The sequence below is a fragment of the Ipomoea triloba genome, chromosome 6, assembly GCF_003576645.1.
Source record: "Ipomoea triloba cultivar NCNSP0323 chromosome 6, ASM357664v1".
Lineage (NCBI taxonomy): Eukaryota > Viridiplantae > Streptophyta > Magnoliopsida > Solanales > Convolvulaceae > Ipomoea > Ipomoea triloba.
In genome coordinates, this window is record NC_044921.1 from 5,987,159 (window position 1) to 6,005,950 (window position 18,792).

The following is an 18,792-nucleotide window of genomic DNA, read 5'->3' on the forward strand; positions in this document are numbered from 1 at the left end:
CTATGAGATTTATAGCTTGCTTTTCTTTTTCTCTTAATATGATTTTTTTTTTTGTTTAAATATTGAAGATCTTTCCTCGGGATGACGATTTTCCCCGTAAAATATAAAATTCGGCAACATTTCGCTGTCAATTTAGTCTAAAAGAACTAAAATTGATAAAATTAACAAAATTAGGCACAAAATTTGAAAATTTTTAAAATTATACACAAAAAGTAATAAGAACTCAAAAGTCATGAAATTAACTCAACAATCATTATTGTGTTGATCATACTATCAAATAATGTACATTGTATTAAAAAAATACATTATTTGAGTACTAAAAGTATATTATTTTGTATAATGAACATTCAATACACAAACAATGAATTTTTAGTATACTAAAAATGTAAATTTTTTTATGCTCCACAACATTGTATTGACCATAATCCACACAATAATTTGCCACTACTAATGTAAAAAGATATTGAGCAACTTCAACCAAATTGATAACCATAAAGTTGTAAAAATTAATTTAATGACAGGCTTCACCCGGTGAGCACCTTTGAATAGAAACAATAGGCTTTTCTCATAAATCAGAGAATATAATTTTCTTATAATTTATCATGATGCTTTGTTTTTAAACAATTTATCTAATTTGCTTTAATTTTCACCAAATAACCTTTTTTCATGATTTCTTTCTTCATACAGAGTGAGGTTGTGCAATGATTTTTTACCTAGAGAGGGTTGTTGTCCAATCTGTCTTATTATTCCCCTTACAGATGTTGAAATAAAAGTACATACAGAATTTTAAAGAAGATATGACTTGAAAACTGGTGAAGGTTAATTCTCTAAGGGACAAAAATAAATAATACTATGGGGGTACAAATTGAAAACCTAGAGAGAAAGGGACAAAGCAAAAACTAAGATACAAATTGGAAAGAAACACCATCATCATCATCATCACTTCAATCCATCACTTAGGCCCTGTGGCATTCCTAAACTCTGAGCAAGATTACTCATTCTCTCCTTCATCCCCTGCCAACACCATACAAAGTTTTAAGAAGCATTAATCTCCGGAGACTCACATGCTAAAGAAGAGTTAGGCATGGGCGGTGTCAATGCGGGCTGGTCCACCCGCCATGGGCTTTTTTTTTTTTTTTTTTTTTTNTTTTTTTTTTTTTTTTTTTTTTTGCGGGGCGGTCTGTGAAGCCCCAGGGGGCTAGGATTACGCAACCCTAGCCCGCCTCATGCGGGCAAACTTCAAAATTTAAAAAAATAAATTTATTATAGTATTATATACGGAGCATATTCTAATAATTTAACCTGAACAATATTAAGATTCCGTGTTTAGAAATTAAAATTTTTTAATTTTTAAAGTTTTTAATGTGTTGTGTGTGTGTGTGTATTATGGTAGGCCGGCGGTACTCGCAAGCTAACCCGTGATTTAAGGGTTGGCCTGCGGACTTCGGCCCACCTTAACGCCACTAGCCATGGCCATGGGAATTGGTTTCTCACCTGTACACTTTTCTGGTGTGCATCCTTGTATGCCTCAGTCACCAAAACAGAGAGCTTCTGCATCCAAGCAACACATTCTGTTACCACTTCTTTTCAAGTTACCCAAGTTCAATCCCATTTGACAAAAATGTGTATAACTTTTAAAAATTGAACAAAAAGGTGCGATATACCATCATCGCCAAATGAGTTTTATAGGAAACGCATAAGAGTGATGCGTTTAGAAATTTTCAAAAAATTTTCTTTTGGATATTGAAATTTTGAATAAAGCGTGTGCAATCGATTTTGCACCATATATATATAATAATGCACATTTCTACAAATTTTAAGTTTTTTGAAAGGGAAAAGAACAGTTTGTCCCTCCAATTGTAAGCAAATAGTGAATTTAGTCGCTCAATTATACATGTCACCACCACACACCACCACATTTGGTACCCGAGTGTTGTGGTGGAATTAGTCCTATGATGGAAATGTTAATTTTTTATTTTTGAATATTGAAAACCCAACCTTATTAAAGTTATTTTTGTAAATATAAAGCTTTCTTCCTAATGAAGTACTGTACAGCTTAGAGAGTGTAAATATAAACCTTTCTTCCTAATAAAGTTATTGCATGCTGCAAAATTTACAAAAATAACCTTATAAAGTTGGAGTTTTGTGTATTTAACCATCAATGTAATGCTAATGTTACCATTACTTCAAGGACTAATTCCACCACAACCTTGACAACTCAAAGACCAAATGTGGTGACATATAATTGAGTGAGTGATTTGACTATCTGCCCATAGTTGGAGAAACAAAATTCCATTTTCCCTTTCCGGAAAATTGCAAATTTTTAATTTTGAGAAGAATTTCTGGAAAGCTGATGAACGCATTAGTTATCCTGAAGACGCATTACACAATGCTTATTACACATTTTTGTCCAATTTTTGAAAGTCACACGTTTTGAGAAGTTCCTTTCAAACTTCCTCTCTTCCCTCCCAGAGGGGAATTGGTGTAAACAGTAAACATTCTATTTAGGATTTGATGAGCAAATGATGTTGAAACAGTAAACTAATGTTGAATTTGACGTGTAAACATATGAAATCTACTTACCTCGGGTCCCAATTCCATTGCCGCTTCAGTTATTTCAATCCGCACAGGCTGCTGGTTACCAGAAAGTGTTGCCTAAAACAAAAACGAAATTACTTCCACATACTCACTCTTTATCTGAGATCTAGATAGAGTCTAAGGCAGAGCTTATTATGGTAACAAAAAATCATCCCCTTTCTTCAAGAATAGGTTTTTTACAGTAGATAGAAACTGGTTTTTAATCAATTATAAGATATAATGTGATTTTCAAGGAAAACCATCAATAAGATTATACTACGTAAATCATTCGAAACATGTAGGAAACAATAATGTAATTTCCAAATAATAGGCACAACATAATACACTACGATGATGCAAACTAGATGAGTATCCCAAAACTAACTACCATGTATTGCTCATGGTGTGAAAATCGGATGTCGACATTAATAGATAGTTCCAAGCTTTGTTGTGTTTTCTTCCCCACTCCTCTAAACTACACTAAGATAGAATCTATGCATCATGAAGCTTGTGCCATGTGAAATATTTCAAGGAAAGAAATGTTATACCTTTATGAGCTCACCTTCACAATAACCATCAAACTCTGCTCTGTAAAGAGTGGCAACGATAAACAGATCTTAAAGAATTGAGATAAACATCTTACACAACATTATATGGAGAAGGAGAATCTATTGGCAAAACCTACGCTGCAAGTTCTTTCTGTACACGTACTGCCTCAACTTGGACAACCATCTGTGCTTTTTTTACAGTCTCATAAAGGTTTTGCATGTTTCCAAATATTCCAGCCTGGATATTACAAGAAGGTTACAACAGTTGCATCAATAGAAAACTCCATTTTTTATGGCTAACTTTATTGTGTTTATTGTTTGCTGAGTTTCTCAATGGAACTCAAAGATGTTCATCTAAGGGGTAGCTCACAATATACATCAAAAAGTCAAGTTCCCATTAAATAAAATCTTATGGAATAATTAAATTTGAATTTGAAGAGAGAAACCTTTGAAGCATTATCATTATTGTCACCATTGTCATTATTGTCCTTTTTACTGCCAAATAAACCATACACTTGTACAGATCTCCTAGCCTGCCTACTCTGGCCACCTGGGCATGACAAAACTGGAGTACCAACAAGTCCTGTCTTCAAGTTTAATTTACCTATATTACCCAAAAAAAAAAAATGTCAGTAAAAGCTTCAGCATCATAATAAACAACTAAAAAAGAGAAACAAGAAGTAGAAAAGAGTTTCCTAGCGGGTTGATTAGTGGTAGGCGTTATGCATATATATTTAGTATGTATATATTTAGCCTTTATTACAGCATGATTTAGGCTTAAGTTTAGGGATATTTCCAATGGCAATCCTTACCATAGTTACTATTGGTTCTAATTGTATATATACATGTATTCCTTCCTCTTCATATAATTGAAATATACATATTCTTCTCTAGATTACATCGTATCAGAGCTTTAGGTTCGAGAAGGAAATTTTTCTCTCTTCTTCTGTACTCAACAGAAGTTTGGGTCGTGCTTTCTGCCAGCCGTTTGTTGTCACCGCCCATGTCAAGAGAATCGCCAGTCACTAATCGACCGGACTGTGAAATTTGGGGTTGATCTGACCTGAACGTGACTCTCACACGCTGCAGTAGTCGCTTGCCAGATTCTCATGTGCTAGCGCATGCGTCGTGTTGCTTTATCGGAATCAACTCCGGCTGCCCTTCCCAGGGTTGCCTGATCATTTACAACGCTATTTTGGACTCAATTTTTGCCATTGGAGGCTCCGGTAACATCTTTCTATGTTATTTTAGTTTAGACAGTTTCTTAATTGTTGCGTTGCGACTAAAAATTATTTCCTTGCCTAAGTTGGGTGTACTCTTGGTTTGTGTGGTGTGTTGGTGCATCTTCAATTGTCATAATGGCTGAAAATAAGTCCCTAGTTGTGTCTGACATTCTTCCGATAAATGCAAGAATCACAGAACACAAACTCACGGGTTCTAATCGCCTCTACAGACTTAATTTATCATGCTGAAATGCTTGACAAACCTTTACAGACTTACATTATGGAATTCAAGAAAACTTATGAGGCCCTTAATGAATTAATGCCATTTACATTGGATACAAAAGAACAATAAAAGCAGCGTGAACAGATGGCTATCATGCGCTTTTTGGTTGGCCCCCATCCTCGGCTAGAACCACCCAAATCCCAAGTGATGTCAAGTGAGGAGCTCATGTCTCTATCTGATGTATTCTCCAGAGTACTACGTACATAGACTTTTCACACTACTCAGTTAAGTAGCGTACTTGTGAGCCACAAATATATGGGGTGATTCTGAGAGGCAATCTTATCAGGGTAGGGACTCTCTAGGACAAAGCTCAAATGCAATAATTTGTCATTATTGCCAGGAGCCAGGGTATATGAAGAAGGGTTGTCAGAAGCTTCAGAATAAAAATCAAGGGAATCGATTTGCAAATGTGGTTTCTTCAGATGCTAATTATGAGAAAACGGTTTTAATCTCTACAGATGACTATGCTAAGTTCCTAAAGTACTAGGAATTTTTCATCTTCTGCCTCAATCATAGTTGTTACCAAATCAGGTAATCCAAATACTTGCCTAGTCTCTTCCACTTCCAAATGGGTTATTGATTCGAGAGCCACAAATCATATGACAAAAAACTCTAGCCTCCTATCTACCTTTCAATCTAATCCATCCATTTCCCATGTTACTTTAACAGATGGATCCACCTCAAAAGTGTTTGGGCTTGGCACTACAAATCTAACTCCTGACCCCTTGTTATCATCCCTTTCGAGTCTTCCCAACTTGTCTTTTAATTTGCTTTTTGATAGTAAAATCATTCATGCTTTGAACTGTTTTGTAACTTTTTCCCCTACACACTGCATATTTTAGGATCTTACAACAAAGAAAATTATTGGTAAAGGACATGAATCTAGTGGTCTCTACACCCTTAATCCCTATATATCAAGAGTTGTACCTATTTGGGGATGGGTACTCGCTTTGAAGCTCATTGTCGCTTGGGTCATCCTTCTTTACCTTTGTTGAAAAAGATGTGTCCGCACTTTCATCATGTGTCTTCTTTAAAATGTGAGTCCTATCAGTTTGCTAAACATCATCGGGTTAGCTTAAGTCCTAGAGTTAATAAACGAGTTAGTGCTCCATTTGAGTTAGTTCAATCTGATGTCTACCCATGTCGCGTTATATCCAAATTTAGGTTTCAGTATTCTGTTACTTTTATTGACGATTATTCTCATATGATTTGGTTATATTTCATGAGAATTGAGAAGTCAATTTGAATTGTTTTCTCATTTTCATGCTTTTTGTGCTTAGATAAAAACACAATTTAATATTCCTATTCATGTTTTACGAAATGATAATGCTAAAGAGTACTTTTATGATCCCTTTACCTCATATGCTTGAACATGGTTTTCTACATCAATCATCTTGTGTTGACACCCCATCCCAAAATCGAGTTGCTCAATAGAAAAATAGATATTTATTAGAAGATGCTCGGGCTCTCTTGTTCCAAATACAAGTTCCCAAACACTTTTGGACTGATGCAATCTCTACTGTTTGTTTCTTAATCAACCATATGCGATGTTCGATATTACATGGAAAAACGCCCTACCATTTTCTCTTCCCACAAAAGTTTGTGTTTCTTATTCCTTCGAAAACATTTGAATTTACTTGTTTTGTTAGGGATGTACGGCCCCATGTTACAAAGTTAGACCCAAAATCACTAAAGTGCATTTTTTTGGGATACCCATGTGTCCAAAAGGAGGTATAGGTGTTATTGACCAAATACGGGAAGATATCTGGTGTCAATTGATGTAACTTTCCATATAGATGTTCCCTTCTCTTCCCCTTCAACTTCTCATAGTCAGCAGGGGGAGGGGGGTATGATCTTCTAATCTAAGATATTCCTTCATGGTCAATTTCAGACTAAAGATCTTGAGGTGACAAGGAGTACGAAAGGTATATTTCTCTCTCGGAAATATGTACTTCCTATTAACAAAAACAGGAAAATTGGGAGCCAAGCCATGTAGTACTCCAATGATCCTTAATTCACAGTTACCACTAGAAGGGGAGCCATTTGATGTAACTCGTCCATATATTGCATATTCACTTTTCAATCAGTGGTGTAAATCAGATTATGGCATCTCCAACCGTTGACCATTGGAGAGCTGTAGAACAAATCTTGAACTACTTGAAAGGGGCTCTAGGGCGTGGAATTGTATATAAAAAATATGGACATATGAGGATTGAATGATTTGCAGACGCGGATTATGCATGGTCTAAGGAAAACCAGAGATCTACAACCAAATTTTGTGTCTAATTTAGTGGGAGTTTGATCTCATTGAAAAGCAAAAAGCATAATGTTGTCTTGTGGTTGAGTGCAGAGTCAGAATATAGAGCAATGACACAATTAACATGTGAAATCTTGTGGTTGTGGATGTATCACATTCTGAATAAAATAAAATTCAAGGCTCCTATTCATATGCAGTTATGGTGTGATAATCAAGTTGCTCCCCGTATTGTAGTCAAAATTGTCTTTCATGAACGAACCAAGCACATTGAAGTTGATTGTCATGTCCATCCGAGAAAAGAAACAACAAGGCCTAATTTCTACAGAGTTTGAGAAGATAGGATAACAATTAGAAGATCTTTTTACAAAAGTAGTAAATGGGTCTTGGGTGGATTACTTATGTAACAAATTGGGCATGGCTAATATCTATGCTCCAACTTGAGAGGGAGTATTAGACGTTATGCATATATGTTTAGTACGTAATATATTTAGTTATTACAACATGGTTTTAGGCTTTAGGGATTATTTAGGGAATAATCCGAAATATCATAGTTAGTATCATTCTGAGGTATATATACGTGTATCCCTTCCTCTTCATATAATTCAATTGTATGTATATATATATATATATATATATATATATATATATATATATATATATTCTTCTCTTGATTACAATTAGCTATAGTGGAAGAAAATCATCTCGCCAGATGATGTGTTTAGATTGGAAAGCAGAAGATTGTGTGCCCCAAAGGGCTCTACAAATGTTTATTCAACATAGAATGCCTATTGGCTTTACTGAACAAAAATAATAAATAAAAATAAAAGGCATTCTAAGTAATCATATTTCTGATTCAAACAAGTTGGTCCTTAAAAGTGTAATACTGCAATCCAACTGTCATATTTTTTTTTGGATTAACGAGGTAAACCCCACTCCTCACTGTGTGAGTATGTGAGTAATCCAACTGTCATATTATTGATGAGGAATTGAGGATAAGAACTGCCTTAGAGCAGCCTCACCAGTCACAACAAGGTTGAAGTAACAAGCCTAAGCTCGACCAGCAAAAGCATCCATCTACTACATTATCAGTCTCTAAATCCTAACCTTGTATGCTAGGCTACATCAGTTTCCAGGATAATAGCTTTTCACTAAGCATTCATAACACATAGTCACTCACCCTCCCTTCCATTACTTCTCTATTCTACAAATACACAAGTGAATACGCAGACACACACTTAAATCTGATACCAAGTCTCAAACAAGAACTTGTTACCTCATGTACCCACCAAGATTATATTTTGTGCAGATAAGGGCAGGGAGGGAAGGAGTGGAGTGTAATAATGTTAATCAAAGATTAAATTTTACGCTAAAAGTTACCATTTTTCACAAGTTAAATCCATTTAAGAGTTCAAATGCCCAATCCCCAAATACAGGCATTGCCTATCCCTATTTTCATCTTCATCAGTTTTTTGTTCCTGCTATTTCTTTAAAACCATTAAAGACCCACAGTTTTCCATGTTCTTAACTTCATATTACCAGAAGGGGAAAACGATAAATAAAAGAAAAAATATTCCCACACGCTGCCGCAGGGCAATGGTGAAATCTCAAAACGCCACAGTTCCTAAACCAGCAAATTCAGAATCTGAAGAAAACCATTTGACACAAGAAAAATACCCAATACCCAGACTGAAAAACCATAAGCTAACGCAAATTTACAACACAGGAATATTAAATGCATCAAATCAAGTAAAAGGGAAAACAAGCTTACAGAAATTGAGCGAAGAGAAACACAAGTTAGGTCTTTTCTGTTCAATTACGGAGTGGCAGCTTGAGAATTTAGCCGAAAGGGCTGCGCTCGGAGAAACCGCCATCTCTAGGAAGCTCAGCTACGAGAAATGGGCATTCGGGCCACGGAAGAAGAGAGGGGGCGGTGGTCAGAGGTTTATAGCATTAGCTTTGGATGATAAAACTCAAGCGCATATTTTTCTTCAGAATTAAATTAAATTAAATAAAACAAAAATCTTTTTTAAAAAATTACTCCGTAAAACTATATTATATATTATTTTGAATTTTAAATTTAGTATTTTTAAAAGGATTGGTTAGCAAAATGTGTAAATCGTGTTTCCAGAAAACTAGAACACTTCAAGAACATATAAACACGACATTTTCCCAGGTTTAATGATATTGGTATTGTTTACGATCCGTAGTTAGTAAATTAATTAATAGATAGCGAATTATAATAATGATTCGTAAAAAATAAATATATAAAATTAATTATTTATAATTTGTGGTTAATATGAAAAACAAAAGACAATATATGGATTTGCGAATATTTTATAAAAATAATGTACTAATAATTATATAATAATTACTTATTATAAAATAATTATATTTAATAATCAATAAATTGATTTTATGTAGATATTTAAATAAATAAATAAAAATAACTTTAAATGATTAATTATATGAAAATTTAAATAATATTGTTACTAGTATTATAATATAATTAATAAGAATTAAGAAAAAAAAAGTAATACGAAATTGGAAGACAAGTTAGTAAGGTATCTCCAACCCAAAATGACAAATTATGTACCAAATTTTACATGAAAATGGATATATTTATATATTTTTTTTCAAATTTTATTCATTTTCAACCCATTTATATCAAAGTTTATTCATACACCAAAATAATTTATATTCTCATAAATAAAAACTTTATATTAATACTTTAATTATTTTAATATAAAATATAGTTGTAATACAAATAATATTTTTATTATAGAATTTTAATTTTGTTGAAATTTTGATTTATGTAGTTTAACTTTTAATTAATCTATGTTTGTTTGTTCCGTAAGAAAGGGGTACAAGTCTAGGGGAGGGTGAATAGACTTGTAAGATTTTCAAAAATTTTATGAAATGTTAAAGTATCACAGAAGTAACTTTAACTTCTCGAGAGTATGCACAACGGAAATTAGTTTATCCCCTTTTTAAAGTTCGTGGCACGTAAGTTTGTTCTTGTAAAATTTTAAGTTTGGTTCAAGACTATATGCGATGAAAAACAATAAGTAAAAAAGAGAGAGGGATAGGGAGGGAGAGAGAGAGATATTTTATAGTGGTTCGGTCAACTCAGCCTACTCCACTCTTCTCCTTGGAATTCCTAGGAGGTTTGCACCTCCAGTATAAAATCCAGACGTTCATGCTTTGAACACAAAGTCAGTCGTGAACTCCACCAGATTTTTCAACTCTTCACTGAGTTTACTCCGTCCTTTTCTACTACTACCGACGAGTAGAGAATACAAGTTGGAAGAAATCAATTCCTCTTTCTCCAACAAAGAGAGCTTGGCTTGATGATCTTAATTTTCTCTATGAAAGTAGCTCAAGTCTCTTGTAGTCTGGATGTAAATTTTGTAGCTTGTCTCTTTCTCTCACTGACCACTAAATGTGAAAAATACTTGAATGCTTTGAAAGTTTTTAACACTAAAAATTTTTTGATTGACCAACCCCTTCTTCAGTCTTAGAAGAGGGTATTTATAGGCGTGGTGAAAAAGGTGGAGGGAAACCAAATTCAAACGGCTATTAACCTGGGTAGAGACCGGCGTGTAATATGGATGGTAGGTGAGCGTGTCAGACTTTCCAGCCATTAAGGACTTAATTATTGCGTTGAACATAACTTTTTGTTCTGCAGAAATTGTCTAGGCTTTTAAGGGAAAATCTTCAATGAGATTTGTTCCTAGGACTCACTTTTCCTTGAACACATTCGCTCAGACTTTAAGGTTTCAAACTGTTAGCTCAGAGAATGTTTCAAGCAGTTCTTTCGAATTGTTAACTAGGTTAATAGTTCAAACCTTAAACCTCTTGGATACGAATGGTTGACTTTATCATTCGTCCCTTGTTACACTTTGAAAGGTAGGTCTTTCCTGTTAGACATGTATGCTCTAGGAGTCAACATTTATTGTTTTGGTCATTAATTTCTTATTAAATAAATATAATAAATAATTGTTTTATTTATTTTTTTTTGACTTAATTAGTATTTGATATTATTCTGTACAATCTTTCTAATTCTTCATTCTTAAAGAGTTAAGAATATGAGTGATTAAGAATTAATAAATGAAGTATTATAAAAATATTTATAGTCGTAGGAATTCTAATTGGGCATTAGAATTTCGATAAGACTAGCACATTGTCCTTATGGTAAGTCTCATGTCATTCTGTATGAGATTAAGAGAGTGACATGTGGATGATTATTAGAGAACAAGTCATTAAACAATGACTGACAACAACGTACTGCATGGTGTTTACCTACGTGTCATCGGTATGTTGTATGTTACAAGTATGCAATAATCATTTGACTTGAGACGACATGGTTGTCTCGTACATATGGTGGACTAGTTTTTGCTAGTATGCGTCTTTTGTATTTAGTATTTAGTATTGTCAAATGAAATTGTAGTTATATTAAAATGATACTTTAGTTGTGTTGTAATGAAACTACAATGTATATAAAATGAAACTTAATAACAATTTCACAGGTATTTAATTTGGGTGTATATTGTCCAATGAAACCGTAGTTGAATTAGAATTATAATTCAGTGGTGTTGTAATATGACTACAGTATGTATAAAACGGAATTCAATAATAGGTCTCAATGTAATAAAACTATTGTATGCATAATGTCAAATGAAACTGTAGTTGAAACAAAATAAAACTACAATGTATATAAAATGAAATTGAATATGTTATACAAACAAAATTAATTACACAGAACATGTGTCGTTTCATTTTATTAAAAGAAACGACATTGTTATGGACCATGGTCCACACAGTTGTGTGAACCATGATCCAGAGTAAAATTTGTCGTTGACTTATAAGCTCAACAATATAATCTATGATGTAACGTGTAAGGCAAAACATGATTGGCAATCAAATTGATATTTCGACCATATACATCCAAGAATGCCCAACGGTTAGAATGATGCTAGAGATAATTATGCTCAACAAAATATGTGCTAGTACATGTCAAGATGAATCGTGACAGGCACGATTATAGAGGGCACACATAATTACCGCATTTGTTATCATTTCATACATTGTAACACTAAAATAGCTAGTATAAATATTATCTTTGTAATCAGAAAAGAGGGAGGAAGAACGTGAATATATTTTTCACTATTGACTTTGATCTAAGCTACTCAAAGACCTTTTTTGAAAATTATCAATTAGCGGATAACAGATTGTGTCAACAATTTTGACCGACAAATTGTATTAGTTGTTTGTAAAGAGATGTTTGATTAAATTAGTTATGAGCACTAAGGCTCCTTTAATAAATGAGCTCAATGACCTTATGATATTCCCTTTTGAGAAGCCTTAATGCTCCAAATTATAACAATTAATTTTTTTTTTCTTTTTTTTTTGAGAATAGATAATATATTAATAATAACTTCGAACGATTACAACAAAGCACAAAGAAATGGTAAGCCATTTCTTACAGTCAGATACAACTTTCCTAGCTAAGCTAAAAGAAACTTGATTTGCAGACTGTGTTGCAAATTGGAAGCTTTCCTTGAGGAAATTTGTTGCTTCGTTAACGTCATTTGTAGCCTGGCTAAATATAGGCAAGACTAGTTGGGCAGTCTTGCACACCACCTGAGTACTCATCTCCATTTTTATGCTCATTGACAACACTCCCTTCTCCATAACATGGTTCAGAAGAGGCTCTTTTTTGTTGTCATCTTCATTGCCCAGGATGGATTCCATATTCACCATGACTGTTATAATCAATAAGCGCTCCATGAAGACCTCGTCAAAGAAATGAGAGGAAGACAACTCGTGAAAGTAACGAGAGGAAGACAACTCGTGAAAGTAACGAGAGGAAGATGCAATCTGCAAGAAAAACAAAACAAAATAGCAAAGAACAAACCGAAACATGTTAAAATTGCAAACCCCACCACACAAGACAAAAGCAAAAACAAAAAGTGGGTGGCACAAAAAAAGAGCACTCAACCCCAAATAACTTTTCCAAACCCCAGCAGACAAAGCAAAAGTGGATTCCAAACCCCAACTCCACTACTAAATAAAATAATATTATTTTTTGAAATGTAGCTTATCAGGAGAAGGAGGAATGCCGGGGAAAGTCGACGAAGGGGAAGGGAAGGGGCGGCTTCAACCGGAGGATGGCCAGGGGCCTGATGGAGAGAAGAAAGAAAGAAAAGAAAAAAAGAAAACGGCTGTTGTGGGAAAACAGATGTAAAGAAAGAAAAGAAAAAAAGAGAACGGCTGTTGTGGGAGAACAGATGTATGGTGGAAGGCGATAGGGGAGACGAAAAAGGAGAGGAGAGGAGGCGAGAAGCGAGCAAAAGAAGAAGGCGAGGGTGAAGAGGAGCAGACGCCGCCTCCGCTAAGCAAGCGGTTAGCGGAGGCGGCGGCCGCCGCGCAACTTAGAAGGAGAAGGAAGAGCTTTAGAGAGAAGGAGGAGGGTTTTCTCCACTCTAGGTTTTCTGAAAAACTTAATTATTGGCAATGCTCTATCAGGAAGAGGAGACAACACCGGTCGGTGAAGGTGAAATCATTGGTGCAAAGTCTGGAGGATTTGAAAAGTCCTAATTAATTTTTTTTCTTAAGAAGGTGTTTTGTGGAAAGATTTTCTTTTTCCGCAAGGCCAATATGAGACACTACTTTTAGCCGCTTTCGGATTTCAACGATTTGGAACAAAAGCTATGCATCAAATTGTTAATTACCAAACATTACTTTAAGCAAGTCAAAATGTTGAAAGTGGTCAAAATAACCAAACTTTGGAACCAAACAAGGCCAACAAATCTTCTTCTCCATTACTTTGACTTGATAGAAGCTTAAACATAGACATGTGGTTTGATGTTAGGCCATAAAGTTGATATTTACACTAACCAAACTGAAAGTTGATCCAAAAAGCTCTATACCAAAGATGACCATAATTAAATTTTTTTAAAAAAATACTTAATTATACATCTAAATATTTAATTAAAAGAAGTCTCATTTATATGCCTAATTAAAAGATGACTAAATTTAATTAAAGTCATTTATAATTTAATTTTTCATAATATTAAATTTAGAATTAATATATACAATATATTTAAAAATTACATCAAAAGTATTATTAACACAAAATCAATCAATTTATGAATGATTGGCGAATGTCGACGGGTTCTTTTCGTATTATTTTGTTAACTCGCAATACAATCAATCAATTTATGAATAATTAGTGAATATAAAGAATTGTGTTATTATATTTAGACCTGACAATTCGTGTATACGAGTTCGTTAACGGGTCGACACGATAACGACATGAACATGATAAGGCTAAACACGGACACGACACGTTAATGTTAACGGGTTCAAATTTTTAACAAGAACACGAACACGATTTGTTAACGGGTTAAACGGGTTGACACGATGACACGTTTTGTTAATAGGTTTCGAGTCGTGTCGACACGATATGACACGAAACCTGTTTAAACCTGTTAAACCTATTAATATATTTTTTTTAAAAAAAGACAAATTTTAAAGTTAAGTTATATGTGTGTGTGTGTGTGAGTGTATATATATATATATATATATATAATAAAACCTACAATTCAACCCATTAAACAAAAAAAAAATCAATTTGTAACATTCATAAAATGACAAAATAACATGCAAAAATCATAATTAAAGAAGTCCATACTAGTTTTTAGAATAAAATTGAACACAATAAAAATTCAAAATTTTCATATTATTGAACATAAATAATATTCATGATATCTTTTTGTAATCTCATTAATGACAATGGTTCTTAGTAGGTTCTAAACAGATTTGTGTAGACAAGTTAACACGATAATATTAACGGATTGACCCGTTAAGACACGAAACATAACGGATTCTTAACGGGTCAACCCATTAACAACCCGAAACACGTTAAGCTAAACACTAACCCATTATTTTCGTGTCGTGTTAACGAGTCGTGCCCATAATTGCCAGGTCTAATTTTTTTTTTTTGAATACTATTGACCCTATTACATGTAGTATCTGTCCATATACTTTCTCAACTTACTGAAGCGCAACAAAGTCAACATTGCCCCCACTAAGGCTCGAACCCATGACTTCCTACTTGGAAGAATCACTTCATGCCGCTTGACCACAAGGCCTTTGCCAGGTCTAATTATATTAGGAGAAAGTGCACTTTTCTATATTTAATTACAATGTACTAATTATTGTATCAAATAAAAATACAGTGTGGGAGGTGTAAAGGAATTTTCAAAATCTGAAGTATTATTTTAAGTTTTTAACACCACTCAAGAGCTCACTTTTACAGCAGAAGACAACATTTTGTTAAGGAGTGAGATCGAGAAAACATTATCTTTGAACCTTAAATACAAAAACAAAATTCACATAATGCTTCTGGCAAGCATCATAGAGTAGCAGGTTCCAAAATCTTTAGAGTGATGTTTTACTAACAAGAACATAACATAGACTACTGCTATTTATGAAACAACATAACAAAAGGAAAAAACAACATAGACTATCGATATAAACAAACATCAAAGCTACTTATCCCTGAAACTGAGAAGAGTATAACTGCATAAATCATCTTCCGTGTCAAGGAAGGGAAAAGAAATGAGACAGAACCGACAGATCTACTCCATGGTTCAGGTCTTCTTGCAAACACAGGCACAAAACTGGATAATCCTGCAGGAGTATATCAGCAGACAAGTGGGTCAGATCACACGATTCAACTTTTCACATCATTACAGTTTACACATATATTCAATATTCTTAAATCATAAATCAAGTAGCCAAATAAAGGAATTAACCATTGGGAAGAGAAAATGTTCATCTATATGGTTCTGGCATAGAATTGCAAGTATGTAATTTTCACACATAGCACATGGAAATATCACCTGAAGTGATTCCCATGCAAGTAGGTATAATCATCATGTTCGTTCAGATTGTCATGACTAGTATTATAGTCTAATGTTCGTTCTCTAATCTGAATGGACTTTTATAAATGTAAAAATTATTGCAATTTTTTTCACCTTTTTGTTTTTGCCCAGCACCATAAATGGCAATCACTCCAAAAAAATGAAAGCAATGACCAAAGCAAGGAGAATAACAAGAAAAAAGCTAAAAGTTCAGTCTTTAAGATGGTAAATAGTAATAGTAAGTCCAGTCATTTGTACCAAAAAGACGTATGCTTTGTGTAGGAATTCAAGATGGCAATTATCAAAGCAATGTAAAGGCAATAGAAATCATCTAAGAAGAAGGCAGGCTGGGGTTTAAGTCCATTGGAAAATAAAGCTAAGGTTGCATACATCTTCCTTCCCCAAACCGTGCAAGATCAGAAAGCTCTGTGCACCAAGTCCAACCTAAAGATTTGTCAGGTTCATGAATTTTCATAACAGAGTTAGACACTTAGACTATATGCAGCTTATCTTTAGGTTCACCACGTTATTGTTAATGGATTTTTTAGTTACTAAACTATTTCCAATGGTAGAAGAGCAGCAAACACTAAGCATGCAAAATATGGCCATAGGCAATTAGGCATACAGTCAACAAGTTATAGATGATGTAATAATTAGTTGAATAGATTCTTTTGGTAAGTACTCACTGGTCGAATAAAATGAAAACCAAAAGCAATTAGAGCCCTACTAGCACAAAATGGAAATTAGTCTGCCTCACATTTTTTAACCACTAAAAAAGCTCCACTAGACTTCAACATTAAGCCTTATGAATCAAGGCAAACTCATAATATGCAGTAGTTTTTGTGTGTGTGTGTATTGGGGGGGGTTGAACAGTATACCAAAAATGACAATTTCAATTCATGTAAAAATAGGATGACAATAGAATCAGAATATTGAACATAGATGTTTTATAGGACTGTGACACGAGCAGAATAGAAAATGCCTTAAAGTAATAAAATTAAAATAGTTACCAGATTGTAGGTCAGAGATAAGATGAAATCTACCAGAGGATTAAGCGATGGGTATATCTTCATCAGAATCCTCGGGTGGGCGTAAGGGTCCCTTAAAACCATTTTTATTGTCACCAAGAAGCTCTCGACTGGCTTTCTCAAGAAATTCCTGGGCAGCACTTTGAACAGATTGTTTATCAGTTGATTGATATTTTCTCTTCTTATGGACAACTCGTTCCAAATATTTAATCCTTGTCCCCTCCCCTTTGCTGATTTCTCTCATACTCTGCTTCTGCTCTGCAAAACAGGCCTGCTATTATGCTATAATGGTAACAAATCAAATGGAAAACTTTCTAGAACGGAGCCAATCACTCACCAGATGTAAGATCAGGCAAAGAATGCTCAATAAACCGAGTTGCAGCTTGAGCATTTATGGTGGCCGAGGGACGCAGTGGTGCTTTGAGAAACCCCGAAAAAAAAAGTCAAATAATTGCAACATAATAACAATATGTATACTACTACATTATGCATATTCTTCAACTAACTAACTATTATTCATTGATCTAGTAAATACTAGCCTATCTAGAAATGTTTCATTTCCCGTTTCTACAAACCAATAATGTAGATTGGAGATCATTCAATCCCATCCATCTGAGACATCAACTATTTTCTGAAATTTATGTCAACTTGGAACAAACAAAATATGGAGTAGAAAAAAGCATGCCCTTTCAATCCTTGTGGTCATAATGAATGATATGGATCAAGTAATACCTTTATTCAAATCCACAGAACGCTGCAGTTTCTCTTGATACAAGTTTAACCGCTCCTACATTAAAGACCATCAAAACCTCAGATGCAATAATAAAAAGATAAAATTAAACAAAAATTAGGCAAAATGCAATTGATTTAAATCTTTTAACAGGAACACCCAACTGATCAAGTAAACAATCCCAACGTAATTTACCTAAACCAACCAAAATATATTTACTAAAAGCAACACCCTTCATCAAAAGCTCAAGAGGTAAACAAGGCATAATAGTAAAATTCCATCATTTGCTCTACACATCATCTCAAACTCATAAATATATCAATCTAAGGAACACCAATCTCAGAATATCAGGAAATTGAAAGGAGAAAGATAAACCAATAAACACCCATTTGTTCCAATGCAACAAGAAAAATACTAAAAAGCCATACATCTTTAGAAATAATATTATGGAGATAAGAAGACATACAATCTCCGACTTCACAGGATGTTCATCTGGATTCACCCCTTTGCATCTCAGCCTCACTGAAAATAGCAAAAGATCAGGAATTAACTCAAATTAAATGCAAGAATCCAACAAAACGCAATTCCAATATAATACAAGTGTATGCCCACGGGTATTCCATACATGCATAAACAGTGGTGGCGGCTTTGGAGAGCAAGAGCAGACAGTGGGCCCTCTCAAGAGGGCTCATTCGAGAAAGAGTATCGGCGTCGCAGGCGGACAAGAACTGGTCCATGTTAGCATGCAGTTCGTCGATATTTTTGGAGGTTCTCCTCAATGCATCCATCGCCGCCTCCGGAATCACTTGCCGGCTGCTGCCGCCGCCGCCGCCGCCCCTCTCCTCCGCAACTCCTTCCATCCCTTCGGAGATTCTTGACCTCTCCTTAACCCGATTAGAGTGCACTCTGGCTGTTTGCGAAATTTACAGTAATGAAATCGAATGAAGGTTTTAGGGCTTTCCGATAGGGACTACGTTGTCTACTGACTAAAGTAGGCCGTAAGTGACAGGGTTTCCCTCTTTAATTTACTTTTTTTGTGTTTTTTTTTAATAAATAGAGTAAATATCTAAAATATCCTCGACTATAACATAATTCATAAATAAGTTTATAATTATCAAATTTAGTAAATTAAGTTTTCAATTATTCAATTTTCACTCAATAAAATTTTTAACTATTTAATTCTTACTTAATAAAGTCATTAACTATTCAATTCTTACAC

The 18,792-nt window shown here is 34.2% G+C and overlaps 2 protein-coding genes across 3 annotated transcripts; both read right to left on the bottom strand.

The window, feature by feature from the left end:
• Positions 1-643: 643 nt before the first annotated feature.
• Positions 644-8,842, bottom strand: LOC116021850 (nucleoid-associated protein At2g24020, chloroplastic-like). Its single transcript, XM_031262344.1, has 7 exons — positions 8,657-8,842; positions 3,572-3,729; positions 3,263-3,363; positions 3,126-3,165; positions 2,584-2,655; positions 1,495-1,551; positions 644-1,014 (listed from the first exon to the last, which is right to left on the bottom strand). The coding sequence occupies exons 1-7, from the start codon at positions 8,757-8,759 to the stop codon at positions 940-942; spliced, it is 606 nt and encodes a 201-aa protein (XP_031118204.1). The 5' UTR covers positions 8,760-8,842; the 3' UTR covers positions 644-939.
• A 6,391-nt stretch (positions 8,843-15,233) lies between these two features.
• On the bottom strand, positions 15,234-18,557 carry LOC116021815 (nuclear nucleic acid-binding protein C1D). 2 transcript variants are annotated; one of them, XM_031262296.1, is made up of 6 exons: positions 18,199-18,557; positions 18,040-18,095; positions 17,576-17,630; positions 17,181-17,261; positions 16,859-17,101; positions 15,234-15,582 (listed from the first exon to the last, which is right to left on the bottom strand). In XM_031262296.1, exons 1-5 carry the CDS (start codon positions 18,431-18,433, stop codon positions 16,866-16,868), a joined length of 663 nt encoding a protein of 220 aa, XP_031118156.1. In that variant the 5' UTR covers positions 18,434-18,557; the 3' UTR covers positions 15,234-15,582; positions 16,859-16,865. The 2 variants fall into 2 exon arrangements, with proteins under 2 accessions (XP_031118156.1, XP_031118155.1); XM_031262295.1 differs by having other exon boundaries at positions 16,826-17,101.
• Between the last annotated feature and the right edge of the window lie 235 nt (positions 18,558-18,792).

What these genes read in the sequence shown, in the direction of transcription:
- LOC116021850 (XM_031262344.1), bottom strand. Translation starts at nt 8,759, where the DNA reads ATGGCGGTTTCTCCGAGCGCAGCCCTTTCGGCTAAATTCTCAAGCTGC. An exon ending in TTTCTCTTCGCTCAATTTCT is followed by an intron (nt 3,730 to 8,656) that starts GTAAGCTTGTTT and finishes TGGGTAATATAG; the next exon opens with GTAAATTAAACTTGAAGACA. An exon ending in CACACCAGAAAAGTGTACAG is followed by an intron (nt 1,015 to 1,494) that starts GTGAGAAACCAA and finishes TGGTGTTGGCAG; the next exon opens with GGGATGAAGGAGAGAATGAG.
- LOC116021815 (XM_031262296.1), bottom strand. Translation starts at nt 18,433, where the DNA reads ATGGAAGGAGTTGCGGAGGAGAGGGGCGGCGGCGGCGGCGGCAGCAGC. An exon ending in CGCCACCACTGTTTATGCAT is followed by an intron (nt 18,096 to 18,198) that starts GTATGGAATACC and finishes TGCTATTTTCAG; the next exon opens with TGAGGCTGAGATGCAAAGGG. An exon ending in ATCCTGTGAAGTCGGAGATT is followed by an intron (nt 17,631 to 18,039) that starts GTATGTCTTCTT and finishes TCTTTAATGTAG; the next exon opens with GAGCGGTTAAACTTGTATCA.